Source organism: Oreochromis aureus, linkage group 14 (genome assembly GCF_013358895.1).
Source record: "Oreochromis aureus strain Israel breed Guangdong linkage group 14, ZZ_aureus, whole genome shotgun sequence".
Classification (NCBI taxonomy): domain Eukaryota; kingdom Metazoa; phylum Chordata; class Actinopteri; order Cichliformes; family Cichlidae; genus Oreochromis; species Oreochromis aureus.
This window is the reverse complement of record NC_052955.1, coordinates 39,690,573-39,713,052: the sequence shown is the minus strand read 5'-3', so window position 1 is coordinate 39,713,052 and position 22,480 is coordinate 39,690,573. Positions and strand designations below refer to the sequence as shown.

The window sequence follows — 22,480 nt, the reverse complement described above, 5'->3', positions numbered from 1 at the left end:
TTAAGCCCAAACCTTTAAGCTCAATTCTGAAGATAACTTCAGTATATGCATTTAAACTTTGAGTGACATTTTTGCAATATTTCCATGTAATTCTTTAATCACTCTTTTGCTACACGAGTACAACTTACTGGATGAGCTGCTGTAAAACAGTAAAAAACAAAAGCTGAAACTGAGAATTTTTTTTGATTAACTGCTTATTTGATTATCATACCAACAATGTGGTCATAGATCCACGGGTGTTAGCTTAAAGTGTGTAACCCGCGTCATCCAAAATGCAAACAAACATGAAACTTGACTAACTGGTTTTTCTCATGTGCAGCTTCAGATTCTTGTCAGAGTGGCACATCCTGATAAACCCCCACCCTCAACTTCACAACTGACCTCATAAACTTCACACTTCCTTTATTAATCATTGGATTTTTTTAAGCTTTATGAGCAGAGATGCTGATATGATACACCACTGCATGCACACATAGTCATAATATGAACAGTTACATTAGTTACTTTGTTTTGATGAACAATAATAGGTGTGTGTGGCAGACAGATGCTTACCTTGCAGGAAGTCTGCAAGATCACCTCCGTTACAGTACTGTGTGCGAAGACAAACACCATCAGCAACAATTACATTCAGTTTCAACAAGTTGATTGGCTCCTTATGCATATACATGTGCCTCTGCATGCTTTTATTTAAAAGCTAGTCCAGATTACTGCAGGTTTATCAATTAACCTGCTAAATGACTTAAACGTTACCAGTGCTGACAACTCCACTTGAGAGAAATTATTTCTCATGAGTGAAAAGAAGAAGGGGCAGATGAGACCGCGGCAGTGAGTTAAAGGAAATGGATAAAGCTGAGAAAAAACCGAACTAGGATCTGCTTCCACTGAATCTGTGAGCTCCAGGTACAGATGGTTGGTGATCAAAAAGCTTTCCTACTCTGATCTGTAGTGGAGGGATGACACAATCCTTCAAAAAGCTGCACCTTGATGCTGTAACAGTGGAAGCCAACCCATAAAGCATTTAAAGCAATTGGCTTGCCAAGATAAACAGGGGCTGACTTTACAACATGTTCGGTGGATCTTCGCAGACTAACGTTGTCCCAAAATACCAGGTGTTTAGTTGATTTGACTCTCAAATCATCATAAATCTAAACTCGATTGTGGGAAATTCCTGCGCTTCCAGAGGCTGTTTGTTTTCTGAATGGAAAGCTGGATTTCAACCAGAAATGTCAACCATTACTACTGGTTCTGGCACTACTGGAAGAGAGAGATGGGCAACTTGGTTAACCATGATTACTTTCGACTAGACAACAGCTGAACAACATAAGGCAAGGATGGTTTTTAAACTTATTTAGTAGCTCTTATCTCCTTTTACAATGTAATTAATGTAATGTAACAATTCCATATATTAGCCAACCTAACAACTCAAGCTTGGGTCTAAAAACATCTGAAATATGCACTCAAATGCTTCAATCTAACAACAACAACCACCATGTGCTAATGAAGGCAAACATATCACAACCCAACTCTATAGAGAGACTTGCACTCGTGGCTTTTGGTCAGTTGACAGTCAAACTGTAGAACTTTATTGTGCATTTGATGAGCATCAGACATCATCGTCATCATCATCATCATCGCCTATATAGCTTAACCAGATGCTTTTATTTGTTTCATCTGTGTAGGCAGGTCTTTTAAAAGAAAGAAAAAACACTAATATAAACTAGAGATGGCACGATACCACTTTTTTATGTCCGATACCGATATCATAAATTTGGATATCTGCCGATACCGATATGAATCCGATAGTGTGTTTTTTAATCAATTAAACTGTTTTTTAATCAATAAAACTGTTTTTTTAATATCTTGCTGCATTTTGTATAAGTTCATCCTCAAGTTTAAATAAACAACAACACTAAAGCTATTCTGTTATACCTGTATGTAAAAAAAAATACACTGCACCCAAAATATTTCATAGTTCAGCAACACTGATCAATCTAATAAACTTAAACCTGCTCCATCCTCCCTATTCTGGTATTTTAAAGAGTACTTAGCAGAAATATTAAGCAACCTAACTAATAGGGTTGCAAACTCCCAAAAAAAAAAAAAAAAATAGGGAACCACCCCCACCCTCCACCTCATGATGCTTAATCGATGTAATCAACTTTAATTTGATGCAGTGTGAAAAAATGCACAGAAATAAATTATTTTTCAAGAATAATTAAATAGATTCAACATCTTTCTTCAACAGAATTGCAGACTGCACAGACGGTACCTTCCCAAAGGAAAAAGTACTATAGCTTACTAGGGTATATTAGACTTAACAGTTACTATATACAGTAATGGACTTCTATACATTTTACATCAGATTAAAACTTTGGGTGTAAGATTCGGATAATTATTTATTAAAAGCTAGACATTTTAAATGAGAATAAGAAAGAAAAGTATGTCTTTGTGCCCCTTTTCCCTGTTCATGCCCTATCGGCCCCCTGGCTAAACTTTGCTAGATCCGCCCCTGCACAGTTACCAGCAGTCAGCTACGTAGAAAAGGATCCTGGTGTAGAAAGTAATATTAAATACATTCTAACAACAGCTTATCAAGCGTAAACGTGCTGCTGTTGTTCAGCCGCTGGTTTCCTCTTTCTGGTGCAAAGTGGGCCAAAAACAAAGAAGAGAGACGGACTCGCGACAGAAAAGCCGATCAGCTGATCATTGATCAGTTTCATGAAGTAGCGGCAGGAGAGGGAGAGAGAGGCAGTCGCTCCATATATTAAGCTTAACGCGGGAATGCTTTACAAACATTCAGAGATGAACTTACACACTTGCTTTACTTCTCTCTGGGATAACTTCCTCGGAGATGAAATGCTGGTTTGGTAGTGAGGCTACAAATACACACAGCCGCTCTATCACTGAGCACACTGCTCCGACGTGCTACGGTTATGAGCCGAGTTACGCCGTGTCGCAAGTTTTGTGAGATGCTTTTTTGATATTTAATGGATCGGATTACATTTTTTATTTCTCTCCGATATCCGATTCAGTAATTTACGTCAGTATTGGACCCATACCGATACGTAATATCGGATCGGTCCATCTCTAATATAAATATACCAGAGCAGTTTTCAAAAATATGTATGCTACTGAATGAACAAAGAAATATTCAGTGTTCTAACAACTTCATCCCCTCCAGACTCGGGGTTCAGTGCGTACAATGCTCTCTTCATTGGGACTGCATCTGGCACATCTTTGCTTGGGGCCTATGGTTAATGTTTCCAATGCCAGAACAAGACGAGGTTTCTCCAACCAAACAAAACATGAGGGCACAGCTCCAATTTGGCCAGAGCAAAGTTCATACTTAACATTCCAGCGAGGGCTTGATGCTTATTCCTTCTTAAGGATGGAAGTTGGAAATGTATCCATAAAAATTAATTATCAAAGATCCACCAATCTTCAGCTAGTGCTAGCTCTGAAAACCGTAGTTTTCATACATATGGTGACAAAACTGTCATGTCAACATCCTCAAAGAAATGTAACCTAGCTGTAGGACACAGAAAATCACTTTCCTAACAATGTAGTGTCCTAAAAACTCCAAAGCAAGATTTTAAGCCAAGGCAGATCTGATTCTTAGAAAAGAGGCTTGTTGTCAGTGAGAAACCTGAGATGGTTTGTTTTCTAGCCGAGTGTTGCAACACAAGTGCAGAAAGTTGGAGACCGTGTACAGAGTGAGGTCATCAGGAGGTTAAGAGAAAAAAACAAAGTTTTGAAGGAAAAAAAAAAGAAAAGGCAGCACAGAGGGAAAGAGCACATGTTGACATCTGGCCATAAATCATTACTCTGTTTAAAAAACACACATATGTTCCAACTATCTACAGTGTCACGTTTCTATACTTACCTCCATGACCAGGAAAACAGAGTTGGGCGTTTCCTGGAAAAGAGGAGACAGAATCAGTTACAGCAGCCATTTATCCTGCAGCAGCTGTCAGCTCCAAACACACACATGACAAAACAGCCACTGGAGAAAACCCAAAGTACCCAAACTACTTGCGGATGCCATGTATAACAGACCTGGCTTTTTCTGAACCTGTATTTTTATTACTTCCATCTTACTATGCATGTAAGTGATGTTAGAATAATCTACATCTTCCTGAATGGGAACGTTCACCAGAACGCCCACTCAACTTGGAAACTGACAAAAGGTTGTTGCCAATTTCTGAGGGAAATTTTGACACGTGTTGTCAAGCTGCTGACGTCACACACAGGCGGCAGATGTGAGCAAAGGGGTGATTATGGAAACTAATTAGTGGACATAACTGAGATGAACAGGTGAAGTTATATTTGCATGATGACCCTTCTGTTTAGTAGCTTCCAATGATAAAAATCAGCTATAAAAGTAAAAGTCTCTGCACTGTTTCATCCTTTGATCATGTTACATGTGACCCCAGTGCATTGCTCTCATTAACCTGTGCTCTCACTCTGACTTATTCTTAGTGCTGATTGGTTGGTGAAGGCTCACCGCATGAATATAAAACCAGAGCAGACAGCACGGTGGTCGGTCCCACTGACCTCCATCAGCAGCGGCTTCATCTTTCTGTTGCTGTTAGAGCTTAGTTTATCAAGTACAGGATGAATTGACAGTTACCAGCACTCCTGTTTTCAGTTTTGTTTACATTAGTTTAGTTTACCTAAACTAGTTCAGAGGAGCAGCCTCAGTCCAATGGCCCACTGTGTGCCTGACTCAGGGTTTTCCTCCTCTTTTGTTTGTTTTAGCCATATGGGCACCCATCTTTTTTGTTTACGTTTGTCCTTCATAAGTAGCTAAATTTTAATTCAACGTTGTGGCGTCTTATATGTTATGTTCTTTAGAGCCATAAAATTGTGAACCCCAATGTATTAAATTCATCTAAACACAATAATTCAACCCAAATCAGGCCCTGAGGCTCAATTTTAGTCGAGACATAACTTCAGTGCACCACACACACAAACTCTTGCCTAGCATTCATGAGACTCAATCAGCTTTTCTAGCTAACACCATACAACAACCAGAGCAGTCCAGTATTACTCACAGCCATCAAACTATGCCAAATACAAAAACATGACTACTCGCTGCAGCACCGTGACACCATGTAAGTCAGCTTATGTGCGTGACCCCGACCTAAATGGCTTTGTTTTGTGTCTCCTAAGTAGCTCTTAAGTAATCTTTTACAATGATTTCACCAGCTGGGGCAGGTGTTGGAGGGGGATGGGACAGCAGAATCCATTCTTGGTGTGTCAAGGAGGAGGGTCGGGGGATTACATAATGTGGTCGTAATCTTGAAGAGGGGGAAGTGAAAGCAGAGTCACATCACAAAGCCCACTTCACAGCTAACCTCAAAGACACTGAGCTTAGTTATGAAGCAGTCATGACTAAATAACACTCTTACACAAACACAAGTTTGAACATCCACAGAAAGCTGAGGTCAACAAACAGCAGGGAGTGAAGCTGTTGCCTGGGGATTGATCAGTTTTATCCATGACGGTTTGGGCCCGTCGCATGTTACCATCTCTGGCTGCAGCAGTTGCTTCGGTTTCGGCGCGTTGCCCATTGGTAAGAAACAAGATGAATTTCAAGAGGCAGGTGGAGACGACTGCACATAGGCCAGCCTCTGTCTGTGAGAGCTTAGAGGAAGTAGCAGCTCACAGTTATAAAAGTGACAATCTCTGACCACTTACAAATGATTTCTAGAATGTACCGTTCACACACACACTGGCTGCTTCTGATGTAAACACTGGTGAACTTTGGACTTCGATGGGTGGATTGGGCTGGGCTCCAAAACATCGCCTTCCAGCACAAAATTTCCAAAACAACTATGACATAAATAGACTCTCTGCCTCTCGCATCATACCCATGTCACACGCACATAGCACTTAGAAGCAGTTTCACAAGCAACTCAGTTGGCTGGCTGCTCGCATGATAACTGACAACACAATACATGGGCGCTGAGCACATACACATGAATGCAAAAATACTTTGGACTGCAATGAGTCAATGTGAGCCAAAACAAGATACTGCCTGGTTAGCTGTTCAGCTATTACATCATGCCAACTCCAGGAGTGCACGGTTATGTAACTATATGAGGGATGGGGAAAGGTCAAACCGAAGAGGACAGGGGTGCACGGTGAAGGGGGAGCTCAGGAGACAAGTTCTTCACAAAGACTGGAATAATCCAAGGGAACTCCGCTCGGAGAAAAGCCTACGTTTGACCTAACGGCAGCACACAATGACAGATGGCTTGTGTAAGTGACAGCAGGCAGCAAAACAAAACAAAAAACGAATGATGTGTTTAGAACAATAACTCAGGATCACTTGTTGACCATCACAGCTGCTCAGTCTCAGATAAACAGGACAGGATGTTTATCATTTTGCAGGAAGAGAAACTGTACATTGCGTCATTACACAGATATGCCAGTTCACATCAATATACACTTGACTGCAACAGGTCAGTGCATGTGCAACACAAATCCCAATAATACACTTTTATTAAGGGCCAAGTCTAACACACAGTACCGACAGTTTCACAGGCTTGTATTCCTTGGCTTGAGTCCTTCAGTCAGCTTCTTATGCAACATGTGTACTGAACATCATGTGACTGTGTGCGCTCATGCTTATGTGGTGATTAAACAGACACATGTACATGTTCTAAGCAGATGACTGGGCATATGTTTGTGTGCTCCAGTGAGCAGTCACAGTGATTTCCTCTGATCTTCTGTTCCACCCAGTTAAATGTCTGGAAAGCAAAGCTGTGTAAAAGGAATGTAGACAGGACGATTTTCTAGGAAAACTCAAATGAGTTCTAAAACAGCACCTAAGAGGAAATGTGCCTCTTGCTCCTTAAAACAGCCCCTATACCAGATGTTTTTACACATGTCAGGCTGGAGGGACCCTCATTGGACAAGCACACAACATTCCTAGGAGCAGCTTTCTCAGTAACCAAAAACCTCTACCCTCTCTTCCTCTGTTTAACATCACACTAGTCAGAATCTGTCCTGCTTTAATCATGTTGATCTGCTCAGTGTCCAGTTATTAGCCTTTTGTGGAACTTTCAATAACAAAATTCACATCTTTGTCAGGAGGCATGAATTACTCAGTTGGACATCATTCTTATGTGCTGAGAACAACAATCACCTTTCCGCTGACTGAGCACATTTTCTCTGAGGCGTCTTGTTTCTCATTTGACGGGAAGGAATTCAGTGAAACCATGAAATCAGCCATTATATATCCATCCATCCATCCATCCATCCATCCTCTTCCAATTGATAAGAATCCAAATAGCAAATCTGTGCTGGCAGCAGAGTTAGAGAGGAGAAAGAACCAGGACCCTGACACAGGACACCTTATAATTAGACCAGGCTACCTCACGCTGCTGCAGAATGCTTAACATCAACAGTGCAGAGGACAAGGACTGTAAGCCAATCAGCTGTGTGCTCGAGGCTGTCATTAAACACAGCAAATGAACAGAGCTCCTCCAAACTACTGCTCTGGTCCCAAGGACCTGCAATCTTTCAAAGGTGCAGACTCCTACATCCAGCTCCACGGTCTTCTGTCAACACACAGCTATTCTGAGAGGCTGCCTGTACATCTGTGTACATCTGACTCACTGCATCCAAAAAAGCTAGCACAGTCTAGTGTATGTGGAGGTTTTCTAAAGACATGTAGAAGAAGCTTATTTAGATTCTACATTATGACTAGAGTGAAAATCAGCAGAGAAAAACATGAAAGAACTGTGACTGTTCTGTGCAATCAGCAAGTAGCACAAGAAGTGCTGAGATGCCACGGTGTACGTTAATATAGTCCCTCGTCACAGTGTGGATGCTGAGTGAATAAATGTAACATACACAGGGATGTAAGCAGTTCTACTAAGTGTGTAGTCACAAGAAAATGGCACGTGACCTATATGGTGCTCACAGAGATACAAAGCAGTGTGAATAGAAACAGCCAACTATACTGTGAGCTGGAATCACTTGATCTCCAAATCTAAATTCTCACTGACCATCGAGCTAGCATTTTCCAAATGACCCTACTGAAAAAAGCAGTACGTTACTGTGTGTACTGTTATCACTGACAATTTTCTGCAGTTCCAGCTCATACAGGATTGCCATAGTAATGTAAAACCAGTTTTGTTGCCAGTTTGCTTTGTGGGCTTGGGATGAAAGTTTAAGGTACTGGAACAGTGCTAACAAAACGGAGGAGTAAAGTCTGAAAAGTACCATAAGAAGCAGAAAATCTCTGCTCCATGCGATTCCTAATACAGAGGCTAGGACGGTTGCACAAGTTGGTTCAGGTTACATTTCCTGTTGTGTCTGGTAAGCCCATACATACAACACATGCTTCAAACAACAGCTAATAGAGCTGGGAACAGGTCAACCGGGGGAGCTGGGGGGAAAAGTGAAATATATATCAGCTGTAAATAATGGGAAGTGACAGCTGCCAGGTTTGCAATACGCCAGACAGTATTGATACCCGCCAAGAGAGCACAGCCTGCCACACAGCATTGTTCTGCTAGCACAGGGAACACTACAGGGATAGTACAAAAAGATCCAGCTGCTAAGAAAAGACACGGAGACACTGTGCCTGAAGCTGTGACAGGCAAAGCTTGGTGACCATCTCAGACATGCAAGGAAGAGGGGACAGAACTCAGGTAAACAAAATCACGACACAAAGAGTACGAGTATGAAGGAATTGCAACCACACAACTGAAAGAGAGCGCTTGGAGTGACTAAAATGCTTTTAAGCCATAAACAGCAGCAGTATCTCCCTGCATCTCATGCCAAAAACATCATGTTGGGTTTGGGTTCTTTAAACCTTTAATTCTATCAGTATGATAAACAGATTTGGACAGTAAAGTCAAATATCAGTGGCATGACCGCATAATTTCACTGACCTCTACCATTCATGACTTTACGTGTGCCTTCTCTCTTATTTGAGTCTCTTATTTTCTCATGATGTAACCATTTCTCCCCCAAACACCTGATTACATTTGAATACGAAACTCAGAAACTTGCACACCTCATCTCTGCTGGAAACCACCTGATCCAACGCACCCTGACTAATGGGTTCCTCAGCCACTTGCTTGTGGAAGAGATCTATTACATCAGCAGGAGAGTGGATGAGTGATGAAGGACATGGTGGGAGGAGTGGACCGGTGGAAAGGCTGACCAGCAGGATCCCAGAGGGAGGCTTACGCAAACACAGGAAGTGCCATTGCTATGTGGGATGTGCTTCACCATTACATTTGAAGTGGTAAATTAGTATTTATTTATGGTATTACAGCCAAGTCTGGACATCTAAACAGAACCTTTTTAATGTTTGCTGATATGAACCAATACAACAGAGGATATAAACAACATAGTTTGAAGAACTGATTTTTCAGAACCACCTACTGTGTGCTCACCTTGTGACAGACATCGGCAAAGTGGAGTAAATCGCATCATTTATTCATGATTGCAATTTTTCTGCCTTTAAAAAATTCAAAATCAAACATTTGTTTAAGCTGTGTGGAATAAATGCAGCCACAGCCTCTCTCACATCCACCATCAGTGAACAACAGTCTCTGTGTAGGAAACTAACTCCATCATTAATGCATCACAACATTATCTACAGCTCAACCATTGGTAAACACTACAGATAGCCAGCTTTGAAAAATACAATCAAAGGCTCTCCCAACTCCAGTCTCGATGCATGCTCAATCATCCAGGCAAAGTTGATCCTGTCCCTCTGGACGCAGCGTTTTCAGTGGGAGAAACGTTTCATCTAAGTGACTTCAGTCTCAGCTGACTGCAGGTTTCCCCAATCATATAAACAGTACATTTCCTTAATGACTGAAACCAGCACCACTGACTAACAATGAGCCATGAGGTCAGTTTCATGATCATTAATATGCAAATTGCATTTTCACATCAAGCTCAATGTACATGTGAGCCATAGGAAAGCCCAAGATGACAGACTGACTTAACCGTAACTGCAAAGCACTGTGGGTTATTAGTCAACCATGGCCGCCACATTCTATTCAGGAATTCTGAATTGTGGTTGTCAGAGTTAATGGTTTTTACACCATCAATTAATATTAGTGCACTTTGACAGATTTAAGGAGGTTCACAGGCTTAGTTTGTGAACTTGAGCTGCTTTGTTAATGCCAACAGCTGAAATCAGAGTTAAGCAGCCGAGTTCATAGTCACATTTTTCACCCTCACTAGGCGTTTTGCTCGAGTTCACTCATGTCTAGAAACACAGACAAATTTAGCCACAGACCCAGTGTTTCCAGCCGAAACTGTATCTGTGGCAGTAGCGAGGCCGGGGGCATACGCTGGCGCATGTACACCCGCAAACATGTATGTGGATGGACAAAAACCATATATAATTTGTAGCAATATTCAGCTGCCTCTATGTTTGTCATTGATATTCCCATCTAGGAAAGCCTATGTACGGCAAAACAACAAGACCAAATGACTAATGCAATAAAAAAACATTTATTTTTTTTTACCCAAGTATCTTTTTTTTTTTTAAATATCCATTATTAATTAAGTTGTGACAATAATATCAAAGATTTGGAAAGTTGCATCAAATAAACAATTAAAGCAGACATTATATACTACCTGAACTGCAACTACAAGCTGCTGCTCAGCTCTTAATGTTTGAGGAAATATTTACGTTTTACTTTCATATTATTTGTTAACATATATTTGAGTTATATCCATAACATGCTAACAAATGTTCATTTCTAACTTACCAATGGATAAGTATACTGCCAGTGCAACCTGATAATCCGCACCTCTACAATATCATGTGTGGGTGGTATAAACTGTATACGGTAGAAACGATATGAATTTGGCCAATGGTAGAGATTTTGTCTATACCACTCAGCATGTTGATGATGTCATCAAGATGCGCCTGTTTTGTGCCAGCCCTACGATATCATTCAATCACATCCATTTAAATGTACGACCAAAATGCCAAGCTGGCAGCTTGAAATAACAGGATACCAATGTGTAACTTTAATATGGCTTCATCCAGCTTTCACATACTGTCTGTGCATTGAACCATGGCTAATCTCAGGTTAGGCTGGCTGAACATATTCCTACAGAGGTGATCTTTTTGGAAGAAGGTTCATTTGAAAATTTCAGTTTTTCTACCACAGACTATAGAACAGACAAGCCCATCCTCTCAGACACAAACAAACGATGACACATTAGTCAAAGAAGCGGCATATTAAAATTAAATCAAACACTAAAGACAGACATTACTTTATTGCTTATTAGCAAAGTTTCTAAAAGATTCCCAAACTTACCTGGACATCATAAAGTGCCACAATATTTTCATGCTGCAGCTCCTGAGCAAAAAGAGCCAAAAAGTGAAAAGAATTAGTAGGAGCATCAACTAGCCTACAGAAGTTAATCGGGTCACTTTCATTCATGTTTCTATCTGGGACGGATTTTATCAAAGGTGCACACTCAAGTCAAGTCGAGTCCAGTAAAGAGGAAAAAAGAGGGAATTAAATGAAGGGTCACGCTCACCTTCAAGATTTTGATTTCCTTCCCAAGAAGGATCTGGGACTTGGACAGGTTCTTCTTGTTAATGCTTTTGATGGCCACCTCCCAGTCAGTCTTCTACACAACACAAAACAGGAGGAAACAGATTATGTGAGAAGGATGTTCCTGTAAAACAGTTCAGATTGAATTTTTAATGCTGGCACTCATACGTTTCCTCTTGAGGTTTTGAGTTCCTTGACGCTGCAGGCTGACCACTTATAACCAACAGAGAAAGTGCATGAATTTGTTGTGGCTAGAGGCAACCATGCTTTCACTCAGGAAATATTTTTGTTGATCTGAAACCCGTAACATCCTGGCCAACTCGTATTGGGATCAATATACCTCGGAGACAGCCCAACAGAAACACACATGTGGGATTGTGTGTGATAAAGCTCTCTCAGAGGGTTTTATTATTCATTCTTAGCAAAGATTGTCTCTGTTTTAGACGAGACACGCTAAGCTAACAGATTTTATCATGTAAGATCAAGACTGGAGGTGGAGGTGAAAGACAGACAACAGACAGTCTGAGCACTATAGCAATATGTATGTGAGGTCATAAGCTCAGTCCAATCAATCCGTTTTTACAGGATGCCCAAGAAGTCTTCGAACCACTTACATGTGTGATCTAATTTCACTGGGAATATTTAACATCAACTTCTGTCCAACAAACATTTCTGACCCAAATGTTTGTATGGTGTTCCACACTGAGCACTCAAAGTCCTTTTTAATACAAGCCTCACTCACCCTGTCACACACATTCATACAAGTGTATTTTCTATACCCTACACCCTGCAGATGAGCCAGCATGAACCACAAAGAAGGCACAAGTGACTTACAGACAGCAATCTAATCAGTCCATTCACCTTAAAGCCAAATTTAACCCCCTGATTTCTAGGTCCTCATCAATGATGGCAACCCTAACCCCTTTGGCTTTCTGGCTAAACATTCTGCCACACATCAAAAACTCTACATTTTATTCTTCTCCAAAATCTAAGGTTAGGGTTACATCTTATCATTGAGGTGAATTTACACTTCAAAATTAAATTAGGTATGGTTTTGATTTTTCTAGCGCATGCAAAACGCTGTTGGCACTGCAGTGGACAAGGTCTCATGAAGGACGAAGGAAATTTTAGCTGTCCCAGTAACACCGGGTCAACTGGCTTTCTGACAGCAAGGCCGAGGTTCTGCACTCAGTGACAAGGCGCTCAGATGACTGTTAGAGCAAGATCATGTTTCCATATGAGCTCTTGGATCAAGATGCCTTTATTGTACAATATATAGGGAAATGTATTTGCTCAAACCTAGCCAATTGCCACGTAAGAGTTAAGAAAAGGTGGAGTCACCAGATTTGCCCTGTTGAGAGCGACAGAAGCACGTGTTCATTTTCCAGAATAAAGCATTATCTCATTTATGAATCACAGCTGATTACAGACCTGTGAGCAACAAAGAGATTATAGTCAATAACACTGCAACCAGATATAGCTGAAGGTGAGACTGGATAGCTGGAAGTAGGACCAGAGGACTGTGAGCAGCGCTCTTCACATCTTATGTGAGCCACACATTTTCACTCAACATTGTACAGAAAGTTTAAAATGTCCTTGTCCTGAAAACATTGGGTGGATCAACATCCAGTCAATTAAATCCAGTGGTTTACGTAAGATTCATGTTTCAGAGAAACAAACTTGCATTGAGAAAATATTATAAATTGTTATATTATTATGAAAAGTTAAGAAAATATTTTAAAAATGTAACAATTTCGCATCATTCTAACATGAGTTAAATAAAATGTTCACACCCACAGTATGCCCCCAAAGGAAAACTGCAATTACAGATTTACAGACTTTAATCTTAATTTTATTTGTTTTTATATTTTAAGTAGTATTTCACATAAAATAAAATGAACCTTTGTTTATCATTTGGCCAGAAAAATCAGGAAAACAAGTCTGTCTTATCTATATACAGACTGGTAGTGCTGACTTGCATAGTCCTCCCCTAGAGACCCACTTTGGGTGAGGAAAATTACCACTTTATTTTTGAAAGGAGCGGGTGCTTGTTTTTCAATTGTAGTACTTTCTAAGGTGATAACATATTTAAAAAATTATTTTTAGGTCATTTTTGGTATAACATATATTATATTCATTAGACTCAGCAGTCATAGCTGTCACCTCATTGCCACTAACGGGGCTAACTGAACTGTTCCTATTGACTTGCAAGCAATAGCTGATAACATAGCTCTCCACCCAGCTGTCCAAATATGGTCATTTCTGTTTACAAAACAACAACAACAACAACAACAACAACAACAGGGCAGCAGAGATAATGTTGAGGGTCTTAAACGCAGTCCAAAACCAGTGGGCGATGTCACAGTTGTTACATCTTTTATATACAGTCTAGGAATAAAACACAGTGATTATTCAGACCAAATACATTTGTTTCTTTTCTGACATTTGTTGTTTCAAAGTTAGAGGGGGAATTACCCACAGAAGCCAAAAGACATTTCTCAAACTAGCCCCAGTCTATCTTATCTGTGAACAGACTCTGCATAATAAATTGATATTTCAGTGCAACATGAGACCATATGGAACATCCAACACCTCCCGAGGAATGAATCAATCCATTAGGTCTGATGCATCCAGGTGCCTCTAACCGTCCTGTGCCTGTGAGCCCACACAATCCTATAAATAGGCTAAACAGAGTGCAGATGATGGGACTAAAATAGTAAACACACTGATCACATGCCAGGTCTGTTTTAACCTGACATGGAAGCATGTGACCACACACAGGGATTGTTTACACAGACACGTATGTTTCAGAGTTTCCAGGTTCTGAGCTGGTAATCGATTGTCACAGTGACAAAGAAGCTTCGCTGCCCAGGGAAGCTCTGATGCAGCTTCAGTTCAGAAATTCAGGACCATCTGTTTCACACCAGTAGCACTGGGCCAACGTGATGTCATGGCATGCATCTCTGTCACACATATACAAACCCACCCCATCCTAAGCTTCTTTTGTCACAGAAAGCCCCACTCCGGGAAATGTTAGCAATTTAATCCACTTTCTGAGCTTAATGATCTTTCTGTGGTTCAGTGTGAATGAATGTTGTGCAGATCTTACATAAGTAACGCTTGTCTGCTTAAAAAGGCAAAAGGAAAAACACTGCACCCCCCCATGCTCCCTCCTGCTTTAGTACGTCAGCAAGTCATTCACAGCTGCCTGACTCATCTCTATCATGAATGAACGAAATAGCATAAATGCACTCATGCACCTCCCATCAGGCCGATGAAATGGCACCAAAAATTACCTGTCACAGCATGACTCCACATTACATCAGTCAGGATGCAGGGGTTTAGTTATGAAAGTGCTTGAAAATATTACCTTTCCCCGCAAAAAAGGTGATATAGTGCTGCAGAGCAGCATTCCCCAGTTCTACTGACTGACCCAGATTTCCAAATGAGTTGTCTGCTCGCTCCCCCTTTCCCTGCAAGATGAAGTAAAGGAGGTGATGCAAATGTGCAACTGATTTATTTACCTTCCTGTGTCTTCCTTTGAACACCACAGCAAAGGCTCCGTGTCCAACCAGATCTTTTCTGCTGTACTCAAAATCTCCCACAGTTTCCATTGTGAAGGACCGATGGTCCAGCTGGGCACAGTTGGTTATCCTTGGATGACGCTGTCCTCTTTAGAGGAAAAGAAAAATCCCAGGGCAAGCTATCGACTCAGTCCTGATGATGCTGCTGCTTCTTGCTCTGCGGAATTATTTCATGACAGGCTGCTCTGGTGTGCGTTATTGCATAAATAAGAGATGCAGCCAGGACATGATGCATTCACATGCCCTCCAAGCAGGCTGGGATGTTTGCAATATCACACACAACAGACGACTTTAAGCATGGCAAACTCACTCTGAGCTAAACTATATCCGTGCCAGCTGTCACTCTTTCACCTAGTTCAGTAGCTTCAATCCAGCTTTGCAAAGCACTCTAAGGAGGCTCACTAACACATTGCGTGTCCTGGTCACCTAACCCGTTCAGAGGGACAGTCTACATGATGCCAATCTTGCAGATGCAGACACCGAGCTATCTGTTAGCCTGACAGTGATATAGCCCTTTGGCTATACCAAGCGTCATGTAAACAGCGCCTAGAAACATACTAAGAAGTATAAGAACGTAAGGATACCTGTCCCGATACTTGACAATAAATCCAGACTCAAGCTAAAATATACAAGCTGTAGCAACCTATGACGCTAGCCAGCATCAGGGAGCTAATGCACAGTCCATGTTAGCGTAAAACATCAACACAGGACTGTTAGTCCCTATTATCTGTCTTCTTCGACAGCAAGTCCAGGTCCATAAGAGCTCTTGGAAAAACACAGACGTCTCCTCGGTTAGTATAAATTTCATCCGTGTAAATAACAAAAACACTTCGTTTCCTTCGTCGTCGAGTCTGAGAGGACAGCTAACGTTACCTCTGGAAATAACTTTCGCCTTCGATTAAATCTGCTTCCAAACGCAACGACTGGAAGTCTGCCTGTACATACACTGTACAGTATTTAAATCCCCGTACAGTGCTGTCACTTCTCAAAATACAGCAGAGGTCCTACTCGGCCGATGACTTAAACAATACAGAAACTTAGTGCCATATTTCCTTTTATAGGCTATCCGTCCGCGGAGGCCAACACAGACCCTTCCTTCCGCTGCAAAGGTTAGTCCCGGTAGTGTAGGACTGTGTGTTTGTTCGTACAAATCAGACTCACAGCTATAAAACGATACATTTTATCAACGGTGTTTGATGACTGTTTAGATTAACTGTAGTTCATATTCTTATTTTTAAAAAATTATCACAATGAATTCTGGGAATTTAGGGGTGAAGGAGGAGGATGTTGCCTTTAACACATGTAGCTCATATATTGTACTAGTATTTTTTACATATAACCTATTTAAACGTGAAACAATGGATATTTTAACAATAGTTAACCAACAAAAGTTGTGTGTGAGGGGGGTTAATTAAACATGTAACTATATGTAACTATACAATATGACAGCAAATTTTTAAAAGAGGGGAAAAACCACTGTTTGTCAGCAAAATAATACATACACTGTTATTAACGACACATCTTGTCTTGCTTAGTGTCTACACGTCTACACCCTCTGTGGCTGGGAAAAATAGCAGTAAAAGAACAAAGCTGAGTGGACATTTTAAGTTGTACAACAACTTAAAAAAATGTCTTTTGTAACTAAGGGCTGGCACACACACCCAGAATGCCTTCTGTGAAGGGAGTGGAAGAGAGCCTCCACCCTTCAAGGAAGAGAGCCTGGAGACGTGGAGGTACGCTGTAAAAATACTGCCCAATAAATGTGATAGAAGATTCATAACAAGAACAACTTGAATTACTGAAAGAAACGTTCACTTAGTGGAGCCTTTTATGTAGCTGACCGTATCCAAACAGTGTGATACAGGAGATGTTCAAATGTATGAGCAGGGTCAGTGGGCAAAACAGCACATTTTTTAATCGACTTGAAACAACTGTAAGATCAACAGTTGACAAGAAAATCCATCAAAGATGATTTTTTTAATCAATATAATAGATAAAACAAGAGTTTGTTTAAAGTCTTTGACAACAAAGCATTTCCAGGAACAAATACAGCTGATCCCTTTATCTACATGTGATGCACCGCTCCTGAGTGTTTGGCTTGAACAAAGGTGACTTGTATAGATTTCTCATTAAGGATGTTTAAATAGCTAAAAGTCACAACAGTAAACAAAGTCTGCCTTATTATTTAATTTCCACATCATTATATCTGTATATAATATCACTACTGCAGGCTCATCTTGTACTTTGAGTCCTTTAAAATGAGAAATGTCAATTAGACTACCAGTGAAGATGATCTGTTGTCTAATCATTAAGTGTTCAAAAGCAAACGTCCTGACTGAAAGTTTCAGATGTACCTGTACCTGCATCTTACACTAGCACTCTCTGACAGCACCAATAAGAAGATGAGGTTTAATAAGCCCCCCACCACCACCACCACTACCAAAAAACAAACAAACCCCTAAACGGTTTATGTTCCTGTATAAGGCACTGATATACTGGGGCTTAAGCCTCCTGAAACAGAGAAGCTAGGCCATTCAGACAGGGGTATGTCTAAACCCAAATAGAAACATCAGAACAAAAATCACAACAATATGGATTTTATTAAAAGCTCAACATTAAAAGTGACAGTTTCGGATGGTTCACGACAGCAGTTTCTTCCTGATAAACGGTGTGACTCACACAGACTTGCACATACATGTTCATACATTCACAAATGTAGAGAAAGATCTCTTAAAATCACAGTTAATTAGATAATATTGTCTTGTGGCACTTCAGTTCTTCTTTTTGGCCTTGGCTGACGCGTTCCCAGGCTTAGAGGAGTTGTTATATGTCGAGGACATCAGCATGGTGAGGAGGAGCAGCACAGGCACCAACAGGTATGGTGCATATATGGAGACTAGCAACCAGCGCTCTTGGACAGTCTGAGGACCAGGATTGGGTTTCAGAGGGAACTGATAGAAGAGGATGTGGGCGAGGATTGGGATCAATGTGGTGGCCACGTGTGTGGAATACACAATGGCAGGAATCCGGATCCACTTACAACCACCTGTTAGAGCAATTGGGAGAAAGGACATAATGGTTTTGGTAAGACACAGAAAACCTGTGACGCCAACTCTGTGAATCATCCAAGGCAATGCAGACGTTTTGTTTGTTTCCAACAAGCACAGAAAATTCAATTCCCTTCATCTTTATTATTTGTGTGTATAATACAGTGTGGTGGTGGCCAGGGTGACATTTTCTCATGTCCAGTGGGCCCACCCTCACTGGTTCTTGGTCATTTCCTGGAAACGCCCCTGGCTGAGCTGCAGTTTGGTTACAAACACTTGAGGCAGTAGATGTCTGATGGTAAGACAACATAAAGCCGACAGAGGTCGCCTTTGACCAGCGTCTCTGTCCTACAAGGACAGCAGCTGACCTGAGAAAGTGCGTGCGTGGTGGGCTGGGTGGGTGTGAAGCTTTTACTTATTATGATGATTTTAGTAAAGTCTGGCTCAACCAGCCACTTTTCGTGTTAACTGACCTTTCAGGAAAGCGTACGCTGCAATGGGGAAAAACGGTGTTTGAAGCAAAGCCTCGCAGAAAACAAATGACTTGAACCACTCCGGGGGGTCCAGCACCATGGGGTCTTTGAAGTCCGCTGCGTACCATTTCAGAAGGTCCTTCAGCTGGAGGGGAAAAGTGTGCATTAAGTTGTAGCTGGAAATTTGTGTGTGTGTGTGTGTGTGTGTGTGTGTGTGTGTGTGTGTGTGTGTGTGTGTGTGTTCATTTAAAGTAACTCACCGGTTGGGGGTACACGTGTTCAGGCAGCAGGGCTTGTAAGTCAATAAATAATGTGATCGGAATATGAGTGGCGAAGTAGAAGAAAAAGATTATCTCTAACACACGGAGAGACATGATCTCTGACTTACTCAGTGCACATAACAGCAGAAACGGGGTCCAAGTCCGCTGTGGATGCAGCGCAACGTTGAAACGCCTGTTCCCAGGCTGGATCCCATTGGCTAGCGAGAATGACATGAGGGCGCTCCTGAAGGCACCATTCGTCCCACATTGGAGAATGCGCATGCCGCTTTACGAGCTCCTCGTGAATGTAGGAATTATTATTATTAGTAGTAGCAGTATTGTACAGTTTTCATTACGGCATTAAGAAAAGATAATAGCTCAGTTATCTGGAGACATTTTAGACTCAGAAAGGAGAATCCGACCAAAGGAAAGATAAGACAATAATTTAAATATCGATGGAGTGCAGTCTCTGACTGTATGACTGCAAATATACTTAAGACCTACTTTATTCAGTCAGTGGAAGAACTGGCAGCAGAGCTGTCAGAAAATCCAGTAACTGAGTCCACTTAAATCAAACACACTGATCAATGTAAAATCAGATGAATAATTAACTATTTAAACATATCTTCACATATAATTCTTTGTGTATACCTTGTTAGTAATCCTGCTTTCTTGATCAGTTTTCCAGCTAAAACCTCCTGTAAAAAACAGCTGAAGACAAATCGTCCAGTTTCCACGTGCAGAAGAAAAACACTAAACTATATAACAATTCTTGGCGGTAAAGCTCAAGCCAACCCACCTGCAAACTCAGAGGCACAAAATGAAAATATTTGGTGCATCTTGGGATGGAAACTTTGTGTTTGTGGTATTTTCCCATCACAGCAGAACAGAATCCCAGTGGCCATGGGGATTAGGACCAGGGCAGGACCCCACGGAGTCTAGAGGCTGGTGATGGAGATGAAGATGGAGGCTTGAATGGGGCCTGAGTGACATGTGAGAGGTGCTGATAGGGAGGAGGTGGGTGGCACAAAGGTGTCTGCAAGGGAAAATGACAGATGTGCAGTGAGATTTGAAGTGAAGGGAATGAAGGCTGATTGGCCTGAAGAGGGCCGGCAGAAAGATGATTGGAGTAGACCAGTGATGTCACAATCAGCTTGACTGTGTGGGAAAGTGGAAGTGTTAAATCACTTCCACTTTCCCACACAGTCAAGCTGCAACACCTGGGAAGCAGATAGATGTGTGATGACAGATAAGCTTCATTAACTGGTTGGGTCACCCTTAGCAGCAACAACTGCAATCAAGCGTTTGCAATAATTGACGATGAGTGTTTCACAGCCCTGTGGTGGAATTTTAACCTTCATTTTGCAGAATTTTTGCAATTCAGCCATATTGGAGGCTTTATAGGCATGAACCACCTTTTGAAGGTCATGCCACAGCAGCTCAATCGATTTCAGGTCAGGACTGGGGAAGCCACTCCAAAGTCTTAATTTTGTTTTGTTTTTTAAGCCATTCAGAGGTGGACTTGCTGGTGTATTTGGATCATTGAGGTCAGCTTGAGGTCGTGAACAGATGGCCGACATTCTCCTTCAGGATGTTTTGGTAGACGGCAGAAATCATGGTTCCATTTACCACAGGAAGTCTTCCAGCTCCTGAGGCAGCAAAACAGCCCCAACCATCACACTACCACCACCACAGGAGGGGGAAGGGGCATTTAGGTTTGGATTTTTTCCCCCCTGAATAATAAACACCTTCATTTACATTACACTGTACATACTATGCAATGATATATTGCAACAAATGCAAATACACAGGTAAATAAAGAGTTTGTCTAACAAACTAATGAGCTTGAAAGTCAGTATTCATATTTATTTTTCACAGTATGAACTCTCTAAGTTTTTTGTAATAGTTCTCCAGGTTCTTGAGGGACATTCTCTCTTCTTTAGGTTTCGGCTGTCTTTTGTTTCATTTTCTGTCAAGATGATCCCACAATACTACAATTATCAAAGTCAAAGCTAACCACTAACCCATGACAGACTCTTCACTATGTTTTACACATGGCTGTAGACACTCACTGTTGCACCTCTCTCCCCACCTGCTCTGTGCATGTTTAATTAGGTTGAACACCATATGAGCTGTTCCAACTGTTTTCAGTCCACTTCTTGTGTAATTTCTCCACCTTTTTGTCCCCTTTCCTTCTTTAAGAGTGGCTTCCCTTCAGGTGAGACCATTTCTGAAGAGGCTTCAGTGAACAGTAGCTGGATCAGCTGAAGGGCCAGATCTTGCTCTGAGGGCCTTTTTTTCAGATTTCCTAATGGCATGACTTTCACATATTGTTCTGAGTGAGCAAGTGTTTCCAGACCCAACACTACTTCTTCTGTCTGCCAAGGACTAAAACAGACAGACAGACCATGTGAAAGATCCAGTTGCACATGTGACAAATCTGTCTGTTAATATTGCTTCTTTTATTAAAACAATCTATTACAACACAAATGTTTTTAATCTGGACAAGATTCCAGATTTACATCTACATCAAATGCCATCCATCCATCCATGGAGGTTAGCACTGCTGCCTCACAGCAAGAAGGTCCTGAGTTCAATTCCACCATCAGGCCGGGGTCTTTCTGTGTGGAGTTTGCATGTTCTCCCCGTGTTTGCGTGGGTTCTCTCCCACAGTCCAAAGACATGCAGTTTGTGGGGTTAGGTTAACTGGTAACTCTAAATTGCCCATAGGTGTGACTGTGAGAGCGAATGGTTGTCTGTGTCTATGTGTTAGCCCTGCGACAGACAGGCGACCTGTCCAGGAAGTACCTCTCGTCCTAAGACAGCTGGGATAGGCTCCAGCACCCCCTGAGACCAAAAGAGGATAGCATAGCATAGCATCTTTATTTATAACGCACTTTACATCCAACAATGTTGGCCAAAGTGCTACAAATAGAAAACAAAGAGAAAACAGTTTAAATTACATATAGAATATCTTAAAATTAAAAAATAATATAATTAATAAGAAACATATTAAGAGACATCAACAAGTCCTGCTGTGCTGAAAGCCAAGGTAAATAGATATGTTTTAAGATGTGATTTAAAAACAGATAAGGAAGGAGCCTGTCTAACACGTAAAGGCAACTCATTCCACAATTTTGGTGCTGCCACAGCAAACGCCCGATCCCCTCTGAGCTTACGATTAGTCCTGGGCACACTCAGGAGGAGCTGGTCTGCCGACCAGAGGGACCGGGAAGGTATGTATGGATGAAGAAGCTCAGAGAGGTACAGAGGGGCAGCATTGGACAAACATTTAAAAACAAATAAAAGCAGCTTAAAATGGATCCTAAAATGCACGGGCAGCCAATGAAGTGAATATAAAACTGGGGTGATATGCTTGCATCTACGAGTGCCAGTTAAAAGGCGTGCAGCAGCATTCTGAACTCGCTGCAGTCGAAGAACAGGAGATCGACTCACCCCAAAATAAAGAGAATTACAGTAATCCAGCTGAACGGTTACAAAGGCACGGATTACTGTTTCAAATTGCTGTCGCGCAAGAAAGTGATGGGTTTTGGCCAGCTG

The 22,480-nt window shown here is 41.4% G+C and overlaps 2 protein-coding genes across 2 annotated transcripts in view; both read right to left on the bottom strand.

Moving 5' to 3' along the window:
- ulk2 (unc-51 like autophagy activating kinase 2) overlaps positions 1 to 16,174 on the bottom strand; it is a 39,059-nt gene extending 22,885 nt beyond the window's left edge. Inside the window, exons 1-5 of the mRNA XM_031728576.2 lie at positions 15,080 to 16,174; positions 11,539 to 11,631; positions 11,313 to 11,354; positions 3,884 to 3,916; positions 553 to 589 (exon numbers count right to left, since the gene is read on the bottom strand). Coding sequence (XP_031584436.1) covers positions 553 to 589; positions 3,884 to 3,916; positions 11,313 to 11,354; positions 11,539 to 11,631; positions 15,080 to 15,169 — 295 coding nt within the window. The 5' untranslated portion in view covers positions 15,170 to 16,174. The remainder of the gene's footprint in view (positions 1 to 552; positions 590 to 3,883; positions 3,917 to 11,312; positions 11,355 to 11,538; positions 11,632 to 15,079) is intronic.
- A 1,546-nt stretch (positions 16,175 to 17,720) lies between these two features.
- Positions 17,721 to 19,121, bottom strand: tmem97 (transmembrane protein 97). Its single transcript, XM_031728557.2, has 3 exons — positions 18,920 to 19,121; positions 18,660 to 18,804; positions 17,721 to 18,185 (listed from the first exon to the last, which is right to left on the bottom strand). Exons 1-3 carry the CDS (start codon positions 19,031 to 19,033, stop codon positions 17,911 to 17,913), a joined length of 534 nt encoding a protein of 177 aa, XP_031584417.1. The 5' UTR covers positions 19,034 to 19,121; the 3' UTR covers positions 17,721 to 17,910.
- Positions 19,122 to 22,480: the final 3,359 nt, after the last annotated feature.

Excerpts from the sequence above, each read along its gene's own strand:
- tmem97 (XM_031728557.2), bottom strand. The coding sequence starts at position 19,033 with ATGTCTCTCCGTGTGTTAGAGATAATCTTTTTCTTCTACTTCGCCACT. Across the intron at positions 18,805-18,919 it reads AACACGTGTACCCCCAACCG|CTGAAGGACCTTCTGAAATG; the intron begins GTGAGTTACTTT and ends TTTCCCCTCCAG. Across the intron at positions 18,186-18,659 it reads AGCGTACGCTTTCCTGAAAG|GTGGTTGTAAGTGGATCCGG; the intron begins GTCAGTTAACAC and ends TTGCTCTAACAG.